This window comes from Bufo gargarizans, chromosome 5, assembly GCF_014858855.1.
Source record: "Bufo gargarizans isolate SCDJY-AF-19 chromosome 5, ASM1485885v1, whole genome shotgun sequence".
In the NCBI taxonomy this organism is placed as follows: domain Eukaryota; kingdom Metazoa; phylum Chordata; class Amphibia; order Anura; family Bufonidae; genus Bufo; species Bufo gargarizans.
In genome coordinates this window covers 228,374,835-228,397,863 of record NC_058084.1, presented here as the reverse complement: position 1 = coordinate 228,397,863, position 23,029 = coordinate 228,374,835, and the positions used below count along the sequence as shown (strand labels likewise).

Here is a 23,029-nt window from a genome sequence, read left to right as displayed (position 1 = left end):
TTTGTGGAAGGTAGCCAGATTGCATCTCCAAGCAGTACAGTGTCCTTGTCATCATCAGCTGCTTCTTCTCCTGCTTATACTACGCTTTCTCCTTGTCCTCTGCTCTATTTTGAGACATCCATAAGGGAATGTGTGACCATGAGAAAACTATTAACAATTAGCTTATGTGCAAGCTGAAGGTTCAGTTGCTGCCTTACCACTTACTTAGCTTAAGTGCAAGCTAAAGTCCCACCTGGCCTAGTCACTAAAGGTTCAATTGATGCCTTAACACTTATTTGTGGTAAATGTGGAGCACTTCCATGCCTTTGCCAACATTAAATTTTGTTGGGCTCTGGTCCAGGCAGTATGGTGAGACTCTTGGCATGTGCATTTCAAATCGGTATGCATTCTGACCCCATTAAGGCATATTTTTGGATGCTTGGTCTCCCAACAAGCCACAGTTTTTTTCACCATACGCTGTAACACCTGTATGTTTAAAAACCATCTACCCTTGATAAAGGACTGTTTTTGGATGCTTTGTAATATGAAAAAGCATAACACATGCAATGGCACGGTGTGTTTCGAAACACACTGTTTGTGAAATGCATTAAAGATGCATTTCTCCATAGCTATGTATGTCAGTGTCACTCTGACCATTATTTGCAATCATGGTCATTGTGTTCAAGAGCTTAGGGAGAGAGGAGGAAGAAGAGAAAAAGCAAAAAAAAAATAACAAAAAGATAATGGGGAATATTTATCAAACTGGTGTAAAGTAGAACTAGCTTAGTTGCCCATAGCAACCATGCAGATTCCACCTTTTATTTTCCAAAGGAGCTGTGACAATTTTAAGGTGAAATCTGATTGGTTGCTATGGGCAACTAAGCTATTTCTACTTTAAACCAAATAGATAAATCTTGCCCAACATTCTGAGCCCTAGGAGACTAGAGGGTGTTATATACCAATTTACAGGGCAATAGAAGCCACTTTGCTTCGGGTAGAATCCATTTGGGTCCAAACCAAACTGTATAAAAAATATGGCAAACCTGAAATGAACTGATTCTCAAAAGGTTTGCTCATCTCTTATCTGCACTCAAAGGAGTTGTCCTGCTATCTGTAATGATGACCTATCTTCAGGATAGGTCATCAACATCTGATCGGCGGGGTTCAGATATCTGGCACCCCCATCGATCAGCTGTTTAAAGAGAAGCTGTTTCCTCTTCATTACACTATGCTTCATCTCCTGTGGAAAAGCAGTGTAGTGTAATTACAATTACTCGCTCCATTTAAGTGAATGGAGCAAGTACTTGTGATTACTAACGATGTCCCGAACTATTCGCTGGCGAATAGTTCCCGGCGAACATAGCTTGTTCGCGTTCGCCGCTGCGGGGCAAACATATGCGATGTTTGGTCCGCCCCCTATACATCATCATTGAGTAAACTTTGACCCTGTACCTCACAGTCAGCAGACAAATTCCAGCCAATCAGCAGCAGACCCTCCCACCTCCTGGACAGCATCCATTTTAGATTCATTCGGAAACTGCATTCACAGTGAGAGGAGGGAAAGTGTAGCTGCTGCTGATTCAATAGGGAAAGCGTTAGCTAGGGCATTGTTCTGTGTCCACAGACTCATCTGCTGTAAGGACAGCGTCCTGACAGCACCCCAAAAAGCCCTTTTCAGGGCTGGTACATCAGTGTGCTTTTTTTATATATATATATATATATATATATATATATATATATTTTGCAGTTGCCTGGCTGCCAGTGTGTGAGAGGCTGCAGGCTCATTCATAGACAGCACTGTGTGCACAGTGCACACAATTCACACAGGGTGTGACAGAAAATACCTCGCAGATAAAAAAAAATTATATTTAATATTTTTCTGTGACATAATCACATTTGCAAGCCCGTGTGTCAGGCCCACACATACTGTATACTGCTAGTGGCTAGGCCTGCACTCATACCGTTACAGGGTGTCATTCACTCAAATACCTTGCAGAAAAAAAAAATTCTATTGTTGTGTTCGTGGTGCTGTGATTTCCACTGGCCCTGGAATAATGCCCAGTGTTCAGAGGCCACTGTGTCCGTGGATGCCACGTGGGTGCCCGCTCGAAGAGAAGAAGAAGAGGGGGAAAGTTCAGAAGGGGAGACAGAGTAAAGGAGGAGACGAGTTGGAAGCAGGGGGAGGTCGTCGCAAGGAGCTAGTGGCACAGTCAGACAGCATGTATCGGCACCCGGGGTCAGCCAGACAGCACGCCAATCAACGCATGCTGTTGCCACCACCAGAATGCCGTCATTGCAAAGCTCAGCAGTGTGGCATTCTTTTTGTGTGTCTGCCTCTGACAACAGTGATGCCATTTGCAACCTGTGCCAAAAGAAACTGAGTCGTGAGAAATCCAACACCCACCTAGGTACAACTGCTTTGCGAAGGCACATGATCGCACATCACAAACGCCTATGGGATCAACACATGATGACGAGTAGAAGCAGCACACAAGCTCAAAGCCACCATCCTCCTCCTGGTCCAGCATCTTCAGCCACGTCAACCACTGCTGTCCTCCTTGCCCCCTCTCAACCACCCGCCACTCCGCCTCTCACCTTGAGCAGTTCCATCTCATCTGCCCACAGTCGGTGTCTGTAACAAAATGTTTGAGCGTAGGAAGCCAATGTCACAGAGTCACCCCCTTGCCCAGCGTCTGACAGCTAGCTTGACGGAACTCTTAGCCCGCCAGCTTTTACCATACCAGCTGGTGGAGTCTGAGGCCTTCAAAAAATTTGTCGCTATTGGGACACTACAGTGGAAGGTACCCGGACAAATTTTTATTTCTAATAAGGCAATCCCAAACCTCTACTCAGTGATTGAAAAGGAAGTCATGGCATCTCTGGCATACAGTGTTGGGGCAAGGGTCCATCTGACCACTGATACCTGGTCTGCAAAGCACGGTCAGGACAGGTATATCACCTACACTGCGCATTGGGTCAACCTGCTGACAGCTGCCAAGCATGGAATGCGTGGCTCTGCAGCAGAGTTGGTGACACCACCACGACTTGCAGGCAGGCCTACTGCCATCTCTTCTACTCCTCCTACTCCATCCTCTTCCATAACCTCCTCGGCTGAGTTCTCTTCTGCTGCGGCATCTGGCTGCACATCAACTGAATATCCCTAGGGGCTATTCCACATCCCGGATACGACAGTGTCACGCTGTCTTGGGGTTGACTTGCCTGAAAGCAGAGAGCCACACCGGACCAGCACTCCTGTCCGCCCTGAACGCACAGGTGATCAGTGGCTGACCCCGCACCAACTGGAGATCGGGAAAGTGGTGTGTGACAATGGAAGTCATTTGTTGGCGGCATTGAATTTGGGCAAGTTGTCACATGTGCCGTGCATGGCACATGTGTTGAATCTCATCGTACAACGCTTTGTGTCTAAGTACCCAGGCTTACAGGACGTCCTCAAGCAGGCCAGGAAGGTGTGTGGCCATTTCAGGCGTTCCTACACGGCCATGGCGCACTTTTCAGACATTCAGCGCCGAAACAACATGCCAGTGAGGCGCTTGGAATTCAACACTCCTAATGTTCGACCGCCTGCTCCAACAAGAAAAAGCAGTCAACGAGTCAGCCTCTGCGGAGCTGGGATTTTTTTAGCCACGTTACTGGACGCTCATGCGCAATGCCTGTAAGCTCATGCGTCCTTTTAAGGAGGTGACAAACCTAGTCAGTCGCACCGAAGGCACCATCAGCGACCTCATCCCATTTGTTTTCTTCCTGGAGCGTGCCCTGTGAAGAGTGCTGGATCAGGCTGTAGATGAGTGTGAAGAGGAAGAGTTGTGGTCACCATCACCACCAGAAACAGCCTTGTCATCATCGCTTACTGGACCTGCGGCAACGCTGCAAGAGGAGTATGAGGAAGAGGAGTCAGAGGAGGAATGTGGCTTTTAGGAGGAGGAAGATCAACCACAGCAGGCATCCCAGGGTGCTCGTTGTTGTCACCTATCTGGGACCCGTGGTGTTGTACGTGGCTGAGGGGAAGAACAGACCGTCAATGACATCAGTGAGGAGGAGGAACAGGAAATGAGTAGCTCGGCCTCCAACCTTGTGCAAATGGGGTCTTTCATGCTGTCATGTCTGTTGAGGGACCCTTGTATAAAAAGGATGAAGGAGAACAACCTGTACTGGGTGGCCACGCTACTAGACCCCCGGTATAAGCAGAAAATGGCGGAAATGTTACCAAATTACCGGAAGTCAGAAAGGATGCAGCAGTTCAAAACCAAACTTAAAAATATGCTTTACACAGCTTATAATGGGGATGTCACAGCACAACGGGAATCTAACTGGGGAAGAGATGAAAGTAATCCTCCTCCTACCACGAACACGGCGTCAAGGACAGGACGCTTTACAGATGTGTTGTTGATGGAGGACATGCAGAGCTTTTTCAGTCCTACACATCGCCACAGCCCTTCGGGATCCAGCCTTAGAGAACGACTCGACCGACAGGTGGCAGACTACCTCGCCTTAACTGCAGATATCGAAACTCTGACAAGCGATGAACCCCTTGACTACTGGGTGTGCAGGCTTGAGCTGTGGCCTGAGCTATCCCAGTTTGCGATAGAATGTCTGGCCTGCCCCGCTTCAAGGACCTTTAGTGCAACAGGAGGCATTGTCACTGACAAAAGAAGTCGCCTCGGTCAAAAAAGTGTTGATTACCCCACCTTCATTAAGATGAATGAGGCATGGATCCCGAAGGGACTGACAGTAGGGGATACTATTCTGTCTCAGCATCGGTTGTACCTGCGACAAGCTTCTTGTAGACCCAGTCTGTACGGATGTATGCGGCAGGTTGAATGATCACTTTAACAGATAGCTTAATCAATGAATAAAGACTCCAGAGGTAACTTTCAATGCTTCTTTATGCTTCAAGGTAGCAAGGATATGAACATAGAGGCTTTTTCATAGGTAAATTTCTAATGAAGTTACACAGCTCCCTCACTCTGCAGTCTCTTCACAACAACTATACAAAATGGAGTTACAGCAGGAAATGGAGGGTGGGAACAACCAACTAGCCAGAAACAGCAGGGGTGTAGGATCATACCAAATAATATAGTAACATAACATGTAATAACAACTGCTAGACAGTAAAAGCTGCGTGGCAGCACACTCCCCGCCTGGTATCATGAGATACCACTATACACTACATTATTTTTTTTCTTTTAACATACTATTAACATTGCATATAGTAACATGCTATTTAAACTTCTCAAGTCTATAAGCTAGCTATATTAAAGGTCTTAAGTGACTCCTTCACATAACGTTGAATCAGAATTTTTGGAAGCAGGCATAATTAGGACTGTCTCGGTGACTGGTCTCAGGAAGGTTTTTGATGGCCCATCCTTAATGATCCTGACTTCCACACTTCGGACTCTTCCATCATCACTGGTAATGGCCTTTGTAATAAGTCCAACTGGCCACTGGATCCAGTGAGCTTGCTGGTCTTTTAGCAGGGCCAGGTCCCCTTCCTTTAAGTTAGGCTTCTGGGTTTGCCACTTTTTACGTCCTTGAAGAAGTGTGAGGTATTCCTTCCTCCATCTGTCCCAGAAACAATCTGCAAGGTATTGAGCGTATCTCCACTGACGTTTATATATGTCCTTTTCATCTTGCAGGAATTCTGCGACTTTGACAGCTAGGGTTGCGCCACACAATTCTAATCTTGGAATAGTGTGAGCAGGTTTTGGAGCTAACTTGGCTCTTCCTAGTAGAAAACCGACATAGGATCTCCCGGAGGGATCTATGATCTTGAGATAAGCCACAGCCGCTATAGCCTCGGTAGATGCATCACAAAAGATGTGAATCTCTTTCCTCAGACTTCTTGAAATTGAAGTGGGTGAATAGCAGCGTGGGATATTAAGTTCTTCCAGTACTTTCATGGAGTTTCTCCATTTCTCCCATTTAGGCAGTAGGTCTACTGGCAGAGGGGCATCCCAATCTATCACTCTCTCAGTAAGCTGGCGAAGTATGGATCTCCCTTGGATGGTAACTGGAGTCACAAAGCCTAGGGGATCGTAAAGGCTATAACAGTTGACAGGACTCCTCATCTGGTGAATGGCTTCTTGGCGTCAGAGACCTGAAAGGTGACTGTATCTGAAGTAATATTCCAGAGAAGACCGAGTGGGTAAGGTATCTACTCCCAAGTCCAAATCCTTCAAATCCTTAGCATGATCTTCTGGATTGAAAGACCTCATTACTGCACTGCTATTAGATGCAATCTTATGAAGCCTTAAGTTAGCAGTCAACAGGAGCTGTTGAGTTCTTTTTATCAGATTGACGGCTTCTTCAGGTGTTGAAAAGGATTTCAGGCCATCGTCTACATAAAAAATCTCTCTCAATAAATTGCCTGGTGTCAGATCCGAATTCCTTTTCACCTTCCTGCGCTGTTCTTCTCAGTCCATAAGTTGCCACGGCAGGAGACATGGACTCTCATGCGATAATTTATCACCTGATCATTAATGTCATTGTTGCGGTGCCACAAGAACCTGAGATAATTTCTGTGGTCCTCTTTGACTATGAATCAGTGGAACATCTGTTGGATGTCAGCTGTCACTGCAATTGGTTCCTTCCTGAACCGCATCAACACTCCTACAAGGTTGTTGGTTAGATTTGGACCAGTTAGAAGAACGTTATTTAAAGAGGTTCCCTGGAACTGAGCGCTTGAGTCAAAGACTATTCTGATTTGCGCCGGTTTACGAAGATGGTAGACTCCAAAGGATGGAAGGTACCAGCATTCTTCACCTTCCATAAGGTCTGGTGCTGGCTCAGCATGAAGGTTATCCAAAATCTTCTGCATAAATGCTAGAAAGTGCTCTTGCATCTCAGGTTTGTTACAGAAAGTTTTCTTAAGTGCAGCAAATCTGGTTAAAGCTTGTTGTCGATTGTTAGGGAGAGTAAGTCTTGGTACTCGGAAGGGTAATGGAGCTACCCAACTGTTGGAATTGTCCTTGAAGAACTCTTTATCCATAATCTTGATGAACTCCTTGTCTTCGACTGAAGGGGCAATCTTGTTGTCATCACAAGTAGTCTGGTACACTGAATAACCAAGGTCCTTCTGAGAAGTGAGCTTGCAGTTTATACTTTGGAGTGCTTGATATGGGACTTCATTTTTAAAATCAAGTCTTTCCTTCATATAATAGTGCAATGGACATTTCATCGACCGATAGGCAACATTAGTTTTGTAGGAAGCTACATCCAAGAGCTTGTGAGATTGATCTAAACAGACTTCTCCTATTATCACCCATCCAAGATCAAGTTTCTGGGCCTGTGAAACATCATCTGGACCGTTACATAACTCTCTTATTTTATGAACTCTAGGAATGTCTCTCCCTAGTAGAATCAAAACCTTAACATCCTTGTAAAGAGGTGGAATGTAGTCAGCAATGTGGCTTAAATGAGGGTGATGACGTGCAACCTCTGGTGTGGGGTTATTTTTCTCTATTGTTCGGTAGCTGATCACATTCGATTAGAGTTGGAAGAGGAAACTCTATGTCCTCATATTCTGATGCCACTATGAAGCCATGAACTCTTCTTCCAGAAGTATTGATCTTTCCTGCATATGTCTGCAAGGTATAGGACCAGGTCTCTCCATGAATGTTGAATAGGTCAAAGAATTCTGTACTGGCCAATGAGCGATTGCTCTGATCATCGAGTATGGCATACATTTTTATGGAATTTTGTGGACATCTTTCAGGAAAAACCCTTACAAGACATATCTTGCTACAAGTTTTGCTATGAAGCCCTTCTACACATACCTCTGTACACCTTGTGGTTACGGGGTTGGCATGTTGCTCAGTTTTCTCCCTGCCATCATCTGATGTAGTCTTGGGGTTGCTGCCAGGTGAAGGTTTCCTTTTGAACAGGTCTGAATGAAGAGCGTTCACATGTTTGGCACTGTTACACAGGGAACATCTGATTGCGATCTTACAGTCTCTAGCTAAATGATCGGAGGATGCACAACACTTGAAGAAATGACTTGCGTTCTTCAATAGGCTTGTCCTTGAATGCACGACATTTGGAGAGAGAATGTGGCGCATTATGAATAGGACACTGTTGATTAAGATTGCTTGCCTTAATGTCTGTAGCCAAGAGGTTGGATGCTATCGCGGCCTTCCTCATGGAAATAGGATGCTTTAAATTCTTAAATTTACTGTTGGTGGCAATACCCCTTGAAGTAGTTAAAGGAATGGTGGTTGTATCTGGATAGAAGAAGCTTGGGTCATTCTTGGATCTTGCAATCTTCTGCACGAACTCTGCAAAATAAAAAAAGGGAGGGAGGGAAACATGATGTTCATACTTATACTTTGATCCTACACTAGTCCACTTTCCCTGAAGATGACTAGGCAACTTTGCTACAATAGGATTTACGCCCTGAGCAGTGTCTAAATAGCTAAGACCTGGTAAACTAGGATCTAACTTAGCAATTTCAAGTTCATGAAGGAGGTCACCTAACTCTCTAAGCTTATGATTGTCCTTAACAGAGATCTTAGGAAAGTCGTTTAGTCTCTGGAATAAGGCAGATTCAATGACTTCGGGGCTCCCATAGTCTTGTTCTAGACGTTCCCAGGCAGCATCAAGGCCTGCTTTAAAGTTATAAATGAAAAAACAGATTTAAGTCTATTTACTTGTTCTGAAGATTGACGCCCCAACCACTTTATTAGTAAGTCGAGTTCCTCTTGAGGTTCAATGTCCAAGTTCTTGGTTACCGCCTTAAATGTAGATCTCCAACTTCTGTAGTTCTCTGGGCGGTCATCAAATCTAGACAGTCCAATAGTAATCAACTCTCGTTGGATCATATACTTGCTGAACTCTGCAGCATCAGTGCTTTCGGTTTTTATAGCCACAGGGGATACTGATGGTGCGCCGACTTGGACCATGGTTGGTATCAGATGTTGGCTGGTAGGTGGAGAGAAAGGTGTTGCAGATGGGTTCAAACTAGCTAAGGGTCTGTCGTCTGAAGGTCTCTGAGCATTTGAAGCTGAAGAGAGCTGTATCACAGGGGGTATAGAGTTCATTCTGTAGTCTTCTGCTGTGCCTTTGTAATCTCTATTCACATAGGGTTGTGGTGGCACATAAGCTGCGTAGGTTGGTTCACTTAATTTTGTGACATGCGGTTGTTGGGGAGTGTCTCTGTTAGTAGGTGTGTGTAGTTGACCAGCTTGATTTGGCAACACGTTGCCTTCTGATCCACTTGCTGGATGATTATGAGAAGAATCTCCAACTGTAGGTGGGACTGCATTGTCGTGGTTCTGGGTTAAGACAAACTGTAGGGTCCTTTCAACAGGGTCTTGACAAGCAGCCAAGCTGGGACAGGCTGCTCCTTCTTCTTCCAATAGGGTTTGTTCCAAGACAGATAATTCAGCTAAGGCTACTTCTTTTTCTTTATTCTTCTGAAGGATTTCTAGCTGAGCCTCTGTTTCTGCTTGAATGCGTTTAGCTTCTGCTTTGATGGCTGCTTCTCTTTCAGAACAGGCGGCTTGAACCTGGGCTGCTGCAACCTTCTGGCGAGCTTTGACTATTTGGTCGCTCAGTGTTGACCTTACAGAGCAGGACCGCAGTGACTTAGAAGAGGATTTATGATAGGAGCGGGCAGATCTAGATGATTTTCCTGAGTGTCTGGAAGAAGCAGATTTACAGGATGTAGTTTCATGTAGCTGTGCTAATCTACCTTCTATCTGTGCCTTTGCTTCAAGATATGTGCTATGCCTCTGCTGGTCAGTGGAAATAAAGTCCTTTAATTCCAATGCAGCTTCCTCTATGTTGGAATGAGACCATAGGGAATAGTACTTCTCAGAAAGTATTTTATAGTTCTCAAATGCCTTCTTAACCCTTGAGAGAGCAGTGTTCAATTGCTCAGAATTGTTGCTAGTTTCATTAGTGGCTGTTATACAACTTAAAGTCTTCTCCCATAATGCAGTCAGGTTACTAGATGTTTCTTCCTTACTTGCTTCATAAGCCTCCCTTGCCTTCACGGATGGATGAGGGGCTCTAACAGGACGAGCAGAATGAAGTAAGGAGTTTGCTTTATCTTGATTAAATACAGGTAACTCTGTGGGATCTCTGTCAGACATAATGACAAGTGCTGTAGTTTTGATGTCTTGTTAGAAATCTGCCCGAGCTCAGCTCTGTAGGTAGTGACTTCTGTTAGTAAGCAGGCTGAGCTGAGGAGCTGGATATTTGTGACAATGAGCCAGCTAGTGCTGCAACTGGTTCAGACTGGATAGCTCAGCTCAGTGCATAGTTCACTATCACTTTATACAGGCAGGAATATACAGTATTTCAGTAGATTCAGGTATTGGATTCACAACCCAAACAGCTTGACAATGATGAATCCTTGGGACTTTATATAGCTATGATACACAGTCCTTGCACAGTTCAAAAGGTACTTATGGCTCCCCAATAAAGGCAAAACTTGTATAAGCTGGTATTACTAGGGAAATGGGTCCACAGCACAGACCAGCAATCCCTGGCAGTAAAGGCTGTAACAGTTATGGAGCATTCAGTAGGTGGCTGGCTTCATATGCAGAGTAATGCTTCTGGTGACTGCGGCAGTGACACACAGGCATTGAACTTTCAGTGCACAGCCTGAAGATGGCTTCCTGTCTTAGGGTGTTAGTTCTTCACACAGGCGCGTAGTTACTCACGTTTCTGAGGCTGCAGAGATAGCCATGTGATGGATTCTTCTAGAAATTTACTATTCTGTCTCAGCATCGGTTGTACCTGCGACAAGCTTCTTGTAGACCCAGTCTATAAGGATGTATGCAGCAGGTTGATCACTTTAACAGATAGCTTACTCAATGAATAAAGACTCCAGAGGTGTTTTCCAATGCTTCTTTATGCTTCAAGGTAGCAAGGATATGAACATAGAGGCTTTTTCATAGGGAAATTTACACAGCTCCCTCACTCTGCAGTCTCTTCACAACAACTATACAAAATGGAGTTACAGCAGGAAATGGAGGGTGGGAACAACCAACTAGCCAGAAACAGCAGGGGTGTAGGATCATACCAAATAATATAGTAACATAACATGTAATAACAACTGCTAGACAGTAAAAGCTGCGTGGCAGCACATATACGTTTAACTAACAAAAGGCCTGATGACATGCCTTGGCCTCAAAATAGTCCCCACTCTGCTGTATTTAATGTCTGCATACCGAAAGACTTTCGTGAATTCTCTGCCACCAACTAGGGTTCAAGCCGCAATGTTTTAGTCACCTTTCTGCCTTGAAAACATCAATGTTGCGGCTGCAACAATAGCATTGTTTTTCAGGCATGTGTACATGCCTAATTTTTCTGGCCTCTGGTGCTGCACTGTGGCTGCAAAAACAAAACAAAAAAAAAGGCACATACAAGTGTCAATTCCCCTTTCGTGATCGTTACCTTGTTGTGGTGAAGGGGCTTGCGTATCACAATGATGCGATCATCACCTCTATGAGTCTGTTGGCAATGTTGCCACACCCCAGATGATAAGGCCGTTGCTTCATTATGATCAGACCAAAAGCGATCGGGACGGCTGGATGTTTTTTCATCGAAAAAACTTCAATTTTATTATTTTATTTTTTTAAGTTGTATGGGTGGGTTTTTAATACATAGAATAAACAAAATTATAATAAATTATCTTAATAGTTTATTAGAAATAATGCAGACAATTTAAAAAATCCCCAACAATTCCAATACAAATCAAGTACAAAGCTCAGAACTAAATTATTCCAGGATGTCGTAATGGTTTGTTAATTCGACAATGGTTAATCAATTCGACACACGTCCCTGGATAGGGGACGTAACAGGGATTAAACTGATAGGAATAGCACTATTTAAGACACCACTCATATAGAAGTTAATTGGGGTTCGCCGTTCGCAAACGGAAAATTTTATGTTCGAAACATCTATAGTGATTACACTGCACTTCTGAGATGACATGCAGTGTAATTAACATGAAGCAGCTCTCACATGGAGCACCACCTTCTCTTCAAACAGCTGATTGTGCGGGGGTGCCAGGTGTCATACCCCACCGATCAGATATTGATGACCTATCCTGACAATGGGTCATCAATATAAGTAGCAGTAACAACCCCTTTAATATTGCTCAAATACAAGACTGGCTGACTAGTTCCTACACTAGGGTCTATAATCCTAGCAAAAGTAGCACCATGTGCCTATTGTGTCACTCTTTACACATTTGGCAAGATACCGTCCAGCCCCATTCACTATAATGGGGAATGGCAGAGATTAATCTGCTACCCAGGAAATACTGCTGCATGCAGCGGTATTTGTCTGGTTGCTCCTTGGCATATTTGTCGGAGAGCGGCTGGATCTCCGGGGGTCTCCATTATAGTGAATAGGGCCGGGTGGTTTCTTGGCAACGCACGGTTGCGCCCCGTATTCACGGATCCGACAGACTGTTCCCAGCTGGAACAACCTGCTGGATCTGTTTGAAGCAAATGTAAAACAAGCCTAAGCTTTTTGGTGCATCTCTCCTTTTATGTCATTATTTTGAATAATCCTCAATTGTAAATCCAGACTATTGATACTTCATGGGCATTTATGACTTGCAGCTGTTTCTCTTTCTAATTATCTATATACTGTGGAAAACATTCCACTGTGATTTCTATATAATTAAGTTTAGGTATCAAAAACCAGCTAGCAAGTGACGTTAATTATCTACCGCTGAATTAAATAGTAGTAACACAGAAAATGAAAACAAGACATATACATATTACAAGACATATTGGTATATATTATTAGCATAATAAAAATATTCAGCTCTGTGAGTGAACAATAATCTTGATAAAACTAATAATAATGATAATAATAATAGCAATCATTGTACCTTGAAGTGTAAACAATCAATGAAAAGCTCATTCCACTCCTCCTCTTGAAAAGGTATTTTGCTGTCAACAACTAAATTGGCTCGGAAGCGTTGAGTCATTTGATCAGATTGAAATCTATCTGCAGGGTCTGTGTACTCTCTAAAATAAAAGCAATATGGATCCATTATAAGGAGATAAAATGTAAGTAATGTCAATTTCACAGATTTTATTGCAGACTTTAAATGTGATATTGGATTATAAAATTGCATACAAAAAAGGGCACTCCGCATTACCTTTGCATTACTTTTATCTGAAATCAATCGAATGTCATATGTAAAACATGAAAAACATCCTTGTCATACAAATTTTTATTAAATCCCATCATACCTGAATGGTATTTGTTGACTTAGGTGAAAAATGCTTGCTGTGTTTATCAGAAGGTACTGGGCTTCATTCACTAAAGAAAGTGAAGGTGAACTTGCATCCACAGGTCCTGAGAAGAAACATAGCTATGAGAACTGGAACACATGTTGTAGTAACATATAGTATATAAATAAATGTGTCTTTATAATGGATAGTTACCTGTCTCTGGAAATTAAGGACAGCTCATGCAAATTTCAGACTATTGACAACTCGGCAGTTGCCTTAAAGGGGTTCTGCAGTTTTTTATTTCTATGAGGAGGTAAGTTCTAGACTTGACAGCAGTGAATCAACGGATGTCGTATATCTGGACTTCTCCAAACATTTAACACTGTACCACATAAAAGGTTAGTATATAAAATGACACTAAACTGTTATTTACACTGATGAGGACAGTATACTACTACAGATGGATCTGGATAGATTGGAGGCTTGGGCAGATAAGTGGCAGATGAGGTTTAACACTGAAAAATGTAAAGTTATGCACATGGGAAGGAATAATGCAAGTCACCTGTACATACTAAATGGTAAAACACTTGGTAACACTGACATGGCAAAGGATCTAGGAATTTTAATAAACAGCAAACTAAGCTGCAAACAACAGTGTCAGGCAGCTGCTGCCAAGGCCAATAAGATAATGGGTTGCATCAGAAGGGGCAAAGATTCCCGTGATAAGAACATAGTCCTACCACTTTACAAATCGCTGGAGTACTGTGTACAGTTCTGGGCTCCTGTAAACAAGGCAGACATAGCAGAGCTGGAGAAGGTCCAGAGGAGAGCAACTAAAGTAATAACTGGAATGGGGCAACTACAGTACCCTGAAAGATTATCAAAATTAGTGTTATTCACTTTGGAAAAAAGACGACTGAGGGGAGATATAATTAATATGTATAAATATATCAGGGGTCAGTACAGAGATATATCCCATCATCTATTTATCTCCATGACTGTGACTGCGACGAGGGGACATCCTCTGCATCTGGAGGAAAGAAGGTTTGTACACAAACATAGAAAAGTATTCTTTACGGTAAGAGCAGTGAGACTATGGAACTCTCTTCCTGAGGAGGTGGTGATGGTGAGTACAATAAAGGAATTCAAGAGGGGCCTGGATGTATTTCTGGAGCTTAATAATATTACAGGATATAGCTTCTAGAGAGGGGTCGTTGATCCAGGGAGTTATTCTTATTGCCTGATTGGAGTCGGGAAGGAATTTTTTATTCTCCTAAAGTGGGGAAAATTGTCTTCTACCTCACAGTTTTTTATTTTTTTGCTTTCCTCTGGAACAACTTGCAGGATAACAGGCCGAACTGGATGGACAAATGTATTTTTTCAGCCTTATGTACTTTGTTACTATGTTACTATGATCTATCCTCTGGATAGATCATCAGCATCTGATCGGCGGGGGTCCGACAGGCCTCTGCCGCGGCGTTCTCGCCTTATCGCTGTTTACCGCAGGCTCTAAGCTTAGCCCCGCCCAGGCCATTGATACTAGTCGTGACGTCACTAGGCCTGCGGTAAACAGCGATAAGGCCGCGGTGCTACTGCCACTGCTTTCTCACACAGCTGAGGGAGGGGGTCCCGGGTGTCAGACCCTCGCCGATCAGATGCTGATGATCTATCCAGTTGATAGATATTCAGTTTAAAAAAACTGCAGAACCCCTTTAAGGCTGTATCGTACCGCCTGATTTCCCAACAATCATCTGCTTGCTAGCGAAGGGGACCGCTACTATTACATGCAGCGATCTCCTCCTCAGCATAGGGAGGAGCGATCATTATACCATCGCTCTTCCCTATATTGGATCATTGTTTGCCGGCAGCAGATCGTAATTAGATACCACAATCTTCCACCGGCAAACAATGATTTTTTAACCTGTGAAAACATCTGGATCACCAGATGAACGAGCATTTGCTTCTTCTGTGGGAAATTGGCATTAGGACTGAAATACAATAGTTAATCTGTCTGTTAATTCTGTCGGTGACCTATAGCCATTTTTTCCAGTACAAAACACTTAATTTGCATTCGTGACACAGAAATACAATTGTTCGTCTGTTAGACAATTTAGTGGATGACCACTAAATCAAATAGGGGCTGTGGCCGCGGTGCTGCTGGTATTGGTGGTGGTGCTCCTGCTATAGGGAGAGGATGTTGTCGATCTGTGTCAGCTACATGCCCATATGAAACAGCTTCCTCTGGTGCAAGCAGGTGACAGGACATTCTTTGTCATTTTGTAGGCCGGAATACCACTCTACGAATGGTGGGGCCAGAACAAGTAGAGGCAGTAGCATATTGGATGGCTGAGAGTGCCTCCAGTTCCTTCACATTGTCTCCCACCAGGTCTTCCACCTCAACCCCTTGCACATCAGCCAAGCAGTCTGAGCCTCAAGTCATGCAGTAGTCACTTATGCTTTTTGATGACTCTGCTGGTGTGGTTTCCATGGGCCATCCACCTATTCCAGAAGTGGAAGGGATTGAGTACACTAATGCCCAACTAATTATGTTTGAGGATGAGGACGTGGGAGGACCGCTGCAGCGCGTCTCTGATGATGATGATGAAACACAGATGTGCTGCGACTTTCTGCACTGTGCAGACCAGCAAGGAGGGCAGGGGTGAGGAGTGGGTAGAAGAAGATGTGGAGGATAAAAGAAGTCCTAGACCTCACATGGCATCCTGGTCATCCAAGTGACATGTGCAGTTCCGGGGAAGAGGTAGGGGGTCACGTAGCGCCAGCTGCACAGCAAAAGAGGGAGAAGGGTGCAAAAGCTGAGCGGCCTGCCCCCAACCGGTACACCTGCTATTGCTGAACCCGTCAAGAGACATAGCACACCAAAGCAAGTGCAAAGGAGTTCCCTGGCATGGCAGTTCTTCAGGCAGTGTGCTGACGACAGGATACGAGTGGTTTGCATGCTGTGCAGTTAGAGCCTGAAGCGAGGCATAAATGTTCTAAACCTGAGCACCACCTGCATGACCTGGCATCTAACTGCAAAGCATGAGCTGCAGTGGAGTAGACACCTGAAGAAAAAAAAAGACCTGAAGTTCCTCCTGCTCCCTCTTCTGCTGCGGTCTCGGCGATCTTCCTCCCCCTCTGGAGTGACAGTGGCACCTACCACCCCACAAAGAGAGGATCTCACAACAACACCAACACCACCATCACCGAGCATCTCCACAGTGTCCCATGGAAGCATTCAGCTGTCCATCCCCCAAACACTGGAAAGAAAGAGAAGTACCCCCCTACCCGCCCGCGAGCCCTGGCCCTGAATGCCAGCATAAAAATATTCCTGACCTTTGAAATGCTGCCATTCCAACAGTTTAAAAATGTCATGATGGCAACTGCCACTACTTTTCTAGGTGGGCCATACCTGCCATGCATGAACAAGTGGTGAAAAAAATCTGATGTGCGCTGCGGAACACCATCAGTGACAAGTTTCACATAACCACTGATATCTGGACCAATAAGCATGAGCAAGGATGCTATATCACCCTAACTGCCCCCTGGTTAAATGTTTTCACGGCTGAGCCTAAGGCGGAAAGCCAACTCTGTCACTGGACCACTGTATTGAATCCTCCTGCAGTTGTCACCTCAACACTCTGTGACTGAGCCACTGTGTTGACTCCTCATGCTGTTGTCACCTCACCACTTTGTAACAGGGGCACTGTGTTGACTTATTATGCTATTTCCACCTCGCCATTTTGTCACTGCAACACTATGTTGACTTCTTATGCTGTTGTCACATCACTACTCTGTGACTAAGCCACTGTGTACACTGGGTCAATGTATTGACTCCTCATTCTTTTGTCACATCAACCCTCTGTGACTGGGCCTGACTGGGCCACTGTGTTGACTTCTCATGCTGTTGCATCTTCTCCACTGTGTCACTGGGCCACTGCATTGAATCCTTATGCTGTTGCCACCTCAACATTATGTAACTGGGCCACTGTGTTAACTACTCATGCTGTTTTCACCTCACTATCCTGTGACTGGGCCACTGTGTTGACTCCTCATGCTGTGGACACCCTCACTACTATGTGATGGGCACTCTGTTGACTCCTTATGCTCTTGCAACCTCACAAGTCTGTTACTTGGCCACTGCATTGAATCCTCCTGCTGTTGCCACCTCACCACTCTGTGACTGAGCTACTGTGTTGACTCCTCATGCTGTTGTCACCTCCCAACTCTTTGACTGGGCCACTGTGTTGACTCTTAATGCTTTTGCCAGCTATTTATTTTGTCACTGCGACACTATGTTGACTTCTCATGCTGTTGCCACCTCACCACTCTGTGGCTGAGCCACTGTGTTCCCTCCTCATGCTTTTGTTACCTCATCACTCTGTGACCGAGCCACTGTGTCTACTCCTTATGCTTTTGCCACCTCAACACTTTATGACTGGGCCACTGTGTTGACTCCTCCTCCTGTTATCACCTCACCACCCTGTGACTGGGCCATGTGTTCACTCTTCATTCTGCTGTCACCTCAATGCTTTGTTACTGGGCGACTGTGTTGACTCCTTATGCTGTTGACACATCCCATCTCTGTCACTGGGCCACTTTGTTGACTCCTCATGCTGTTGCCACCTCAACACTCTGTGACTGGGCCACTGTGTTGGCTTCTTCTCCTGTTATCACCTCATTTCCTTGTGACTGAGCCATTGTATTGACTCCTCATGTTGTTGCCACCTCCCCACTCTGTGATAAGGCCACTGTATTGACTTCTCATGCTGTTGCCACACTCACTACTCTGTCACTAGGTCACTGTGTTGACTCCTCATGCTATTGCTACCTCAGCACTCTGTGACTGTTCCACTGTGTTGACTACTTATGCTTTTGCCACCTCAACACTATGTGATTGTTCCACTATATTGACTCCTTATGCTATGCCACCTCCCCACTCTGTGACTTGGCCACTGTGCTGACTACTTATGCTGTTGTCAGCTCCCCAATTTTTGACTGGGCCACTGTGTTGACTCATCATGCTGTTGCCACCTTCCCACTATGTAATTGGCTACTGGCTTTACTCATCATTCTGTTGCCAACTCACCACTCTGTGACTGAGCCACTGTGTTCACTGGGCCAATATATTGACTCCTCATTCTTTTGTCACCTCAACCCTCTGTGACTGAGCCATTGGGTTGGCTACTCATGCTGTTGCATCCTCTCCACTGTGTCACTGGGCCACTGTATTGAATCCTTATGCTGTTGCTATCTCACCACTCTGTGACTGAGCCACTGTGTTGACTCCTTATTCTGTTGCCCCTGAACACTCTGTAATTGGGCTACTGTGTTGCTATCTCACCACTCTGTGACTAGCCCACTTTGTTGACTCCTCCTATTGTTGTCACCTCCCAATCCTGTGACTGGGCTACTGTTTTGACTCCTCAGGCTGTTGCTACTTCACTACTATGTAATTAGGCCACTCTGTTGACTCCTCATGCTGTTGCAATCTCACCACTCTGCGACTGAGCCACTGTGTTGACTCCTCATGCTGTTGCCACCTCACCACTCTGCGACTGGGCCACTGTGTTCACTCCTCCTGCTGTTGCCTCCCTCACCACTGTGTGACTGTGCCACTCTGTTGAGTCCTCATGCTGTTGCCACCTCCCCACTCTATCTGTCTCTGGGCTAATGTGATCGCTAGGGATGAGCAAATTGAAGCTGACGAAGTGGAACTCATTACAAATTTTAGGAAAAGTTCGATTCACACCGAATACGAATCTCGTCCTTTGTAGTAACAAATCACATTTTTTCAAAAATGGCGGCTGCAAGTGTGAGAACATTGACAAAGGAAGTCTGGAAAGGCAGGATCACCCATACTGACATGCTTTCAGCCAATCAGCAGCCAGCCCTGTGATGTCACAGCCATATAAATACGGCAGCCATCTTAGATTCTGCCATTACTTATTGCAGGGAAAGACGTGTCTGCAGGCTCTAGGGACAGTGATAGAAAAATAATCATTGTGCTAAAAAAAAATATTTACAAGTGCAGGGAAAGATTATTCAAGGTGTAGGGCAAGGATAGGGAGGAATCATTCCACTGCATTTCTGTTCAACAGGATTCAGTCACGGAGGTGACAGCCTGGTTACTAGGAACAAACAGATTACACTTTGCTGCACTGACTGGCGATACAAATTGCCATTATACAGCTCTGTAATTTCAGCAAACCGTTTTTATTAGGGTGCAAGTGCTGTTTGATAGAGGCATTAACAGGGTTCTTTACAAAGAAAACATTTCTTCATTTTATTTGCCCTAGTGCGGTACAGTTATATGTTCTAAAGCATTTTTTGGCTTTTATTAGTGGGGAAAAAGGGCTTATAAGCCATTGTGTAGTGAAGTGCGAAAATTACAGCCCTTTATGTCATGTATTAGTGGCAAAAGTAAAATATATTTGCTGGTCAGCAGTGGACTTATCTGTTTTAAAGCCTCTTTTTTGCGTGTATAAGTAGAAAAAGGAAAAATATTTTTGACACCTAGCGGTGCAGTTTTCTGTTTTAAAGACCTTTTTTGCATGTATTAGTGGAAAAATATCTTTGCCGCCTAGCGGTGCAGTTATTTGCTTTAAAGCCCATTTTTGCATGTATTAGTGGAAAAAGGAAAAATATATTTTCCACTCAGCGATGCAGTGAGATATTTTATAGCCCGGTTTGTCGTGTATTACTGGGTAAATACAAATATCTTCGCCTTATGTGTTTAAAGACCTTTCACACTTATCTGTTGAAAAGCTTTTTGTGTAAAAATATTACAAAAATGTTGGTCTAATTGCTGTTCTGTGGTGCAGTGAGATATTTTACAACCCAGTTTGCTGAGTATTACTGGCAAAATACAAATATATACACCTTTTATTGTTGCATTTATCTGTTGAAAAGTCTTTTCTGTTAAAATTGAAAAAAATGTGGGCCTAATTGCCGTTCAAGCGGTGCAGTGAGATATTTTACAGCCCACTTTGCTGTGTATTACTTGGAAATTACTAATATATTTGTCTTTCATTGTTGCACTTATCTGTTGAAAAGCCTTTTGTGTAAAAAAAGAAAAAAAATGTGGTCTAATTGCTGTTCTGCGGTGTAGTAAGATATTTTATAGTCCCCTTTGCCGTGTATTACTGGTGAAATACAAATACATTTGCCGTTAATAGTTGCACTCATCTGTTGAAAAGCCTTTTGTATAAAAATAGAAAAAAATTTAAAGGACCTTTGATGACGTCACTCCGGTCATCACATGGTACGTCACATGATCTTTTACCATGGTGATTCACCATGGTAAAAGACCATGTGATGACCGGAGTGACATCATCAAAGGTCCTTTACCTCTATTTAATGCTCACCACAGGTCCTAGTCAACAAAGGAGACACAAGGAGATGCCGGGCTCTGCGATCAAGTGGACTAAGGTGAGTTAAATTTTTGTAATTTTTTTTAACCCCTCCAGCGATGTTTTACTATGCATTCTGTATTCAGAATGCTATTATTTTCCCTTATAACCATGGTATAAGGAAAAATAATACAATCTACAGAACACCAATCCCAGACCCAAACTTCTGTGAAGAAATGACAATATTTTGCACTCGCACAGAAAAATCGTGCATTTTCCCGCAACGCACCCGCCTCTTATCCGGGCAAAAAAAAATGACGCCCGTGTGAAAGAGGCCTTAGTTGGCATGGTCCAGGATAAGGCCCTGTGCCCTCACCTGTCCTCAACCTGCCTCTGTCCTTTCATCCACTATGCGAGCAAGTAGTGATGAGGAGAGTGGCGTGGTAGCTGTTGTTGCGAGCGGTCAGGCTCCTGACCCAGAGACGGTTGAGGAGAACATCAGTGACGTGCAGACAGAACTCAATGATGATGATGTAGCTGATCACACATGGGAGCCGGGTGACGAAGGGGCTAAATTATATATATTTTTTTATAATAATGTAATATTTTATAATATTTTTTAAAATTTGGTGTTTACATGATAAATTTGCAGCGTGGGGGCCCCGTGTGGCTTATACATACTATCAAAATAATGTTTCAGTGTGGAAAATAGATGCCGGATGACCGGGATGCTCCATGACTAGAGATGGCCTTGCGGTTCGCCCGGAGGTCGTTTCGCTGCAAACTTTGCTAATTTGCTATGGCATTATTCACGCCCATCATATTCTTTTACATTGTGAAGAACTTTGACCCATGACACATCCATCAGGTGGTACAGGGCAGCCAATTTATACCTTATAAATAAACCTGATCTGGCCACCATTTTACATTCAGTATTTTGCCAGTGTAGGGAGAGGTTGTTGTGTGGAGCTGGGACAGACTGTTAGGGACACAAATCGCTAGATAATAGGGCCACAAAAGTCCTTTTAAGGACTGGTATAGGAGTGCTATCGATAGGTGTGACATACTGAAGGGTGTAATATACTTATAATATACTTTCTAGCATAGAAAGTATATTATAATGCAATTATATTGTGCAACAGTTGTGTGTGGTTCTGCTGCGATACTGCAGCCACACAGAGTCCCAAACGCCATTGGAACAAATAATTTCTACTAGTGTGATTTACCAGTTGCCTCCCCAAAAAAATGATTGAAGCAGGGGTGTTTTATACCAATAATATACTTTCTATATAGTGCATTTAGGTAGTGAAGCATTTGTCTGCGATTTTGCTGCGTTACCTCAGCTACACAGAGTGACAAACGCTATTGGAACCAATAATTTCTACTGGTGTGATATACCAGTTTCCCCCCAAAAAAACTTATTGAAGAAGGGGTTTTATATACCAATAATATACTTTCTATATAGTGCATTTAGGTAGTACAGCATTTGTCTACGGTTTTGCTGCATTACCGCATCTACACAGAGTGAAAAAAACTATTTGAATAAATAATTTCTACTGGTGTGATTGTGGTCTTTATCCACAAATACTGCTCTTCTATGGGGACTTTTGTCTAATGTACCTAATGTACCTCCAGCCACAGAATACAAAGTTCTGTGCTGTCAGGTGAATGCCTATTGCCTAATTTGTGGGGCCTGTACTGGCCGACAGTTACATTTTTTATCTCTAGCCACAAAATCACACCCTTGTATCACTACTCTACCTCTCATTATGGTGGCGTATGAACCGTGAATTAATCGCAAATTAATAGTATAATATAGTGATATATTTGTATTTTCGAATATTATAGATTTTTTTCATCTGAAACCATGATCCCTCCCTGATTCTTGCTTTTGGGCCAATGAGAAGGCTGCAATGTCTTTGTCTGAGCTTAGCAACATCCCTAGTAGTAATGGACGAACAGTGGCCCTGATGATTCGCAAACGTGCATTCACGATCAAATGTTCGCAAACCGCGCGTTCACATCGTGCTAATTGATTTTAATAGCAGGCAAAGCTGAAAAACCTTCAGGTCATATTCACAGCCACTAAATACAAACTATGAGTGCACAAATAGTCTCACAACATGGACAGTGACATACCAGAGGGGGATCATTGGCAAAAATGCCCACAAAATATATGCATTTTAATCAGGGGCCATTTATTTGTATCTTAAAGGGAAACTCAAAAATATGCTCTGCAGGAGCCTAGAAAATTTTAATTTCCTACCGGTTTGATGTATACAAGTGTGCAGCACTCCACATTTTTGTATCCAGCAGAATCCATTAAAAAAAATGCATACATTTTTCTACCATGGAACTGTATGGTGAACGGACGCCACTGTATGGTGAACGGACGCCACTGTATGGCATCAGTCTGAGGCATCTGTTAACGCATACATTTTTGGTATGCATTAAATGGATGGCAAAAATAGGATGTGAACCCAG

General features: G+C 43.8%; 1 protein-coding gene across 1 annotated transcript in view; it reads right to left on the bottom strand.

Moving 5' to 3' along the window:
- Window positions 1-23,029, bottom strand: part of MOCOS (molybdenum cofactor sulfurase) — an 869,883-nt gene that overhangs the window by 234,437 nt on the left and 612,417 nt on the right. Inside the window, exons 8-9 of the mRNA XM_044295461.1 lie at window positions 13,215-13,320; window positions 12,848-12,986 (exon numbers count right to left, since the gene is read on the bottom strand). Of these exons, the coding sequence (XP_044151396.1) occupies window positions 12,848-12,986; window positions 13,215-13,320 (245 nt within the window). The remainder of the gene's footprint in view (window positions 1-12,847; window positions 12,987-13,214; window positions 13,321-23,029) is intronic.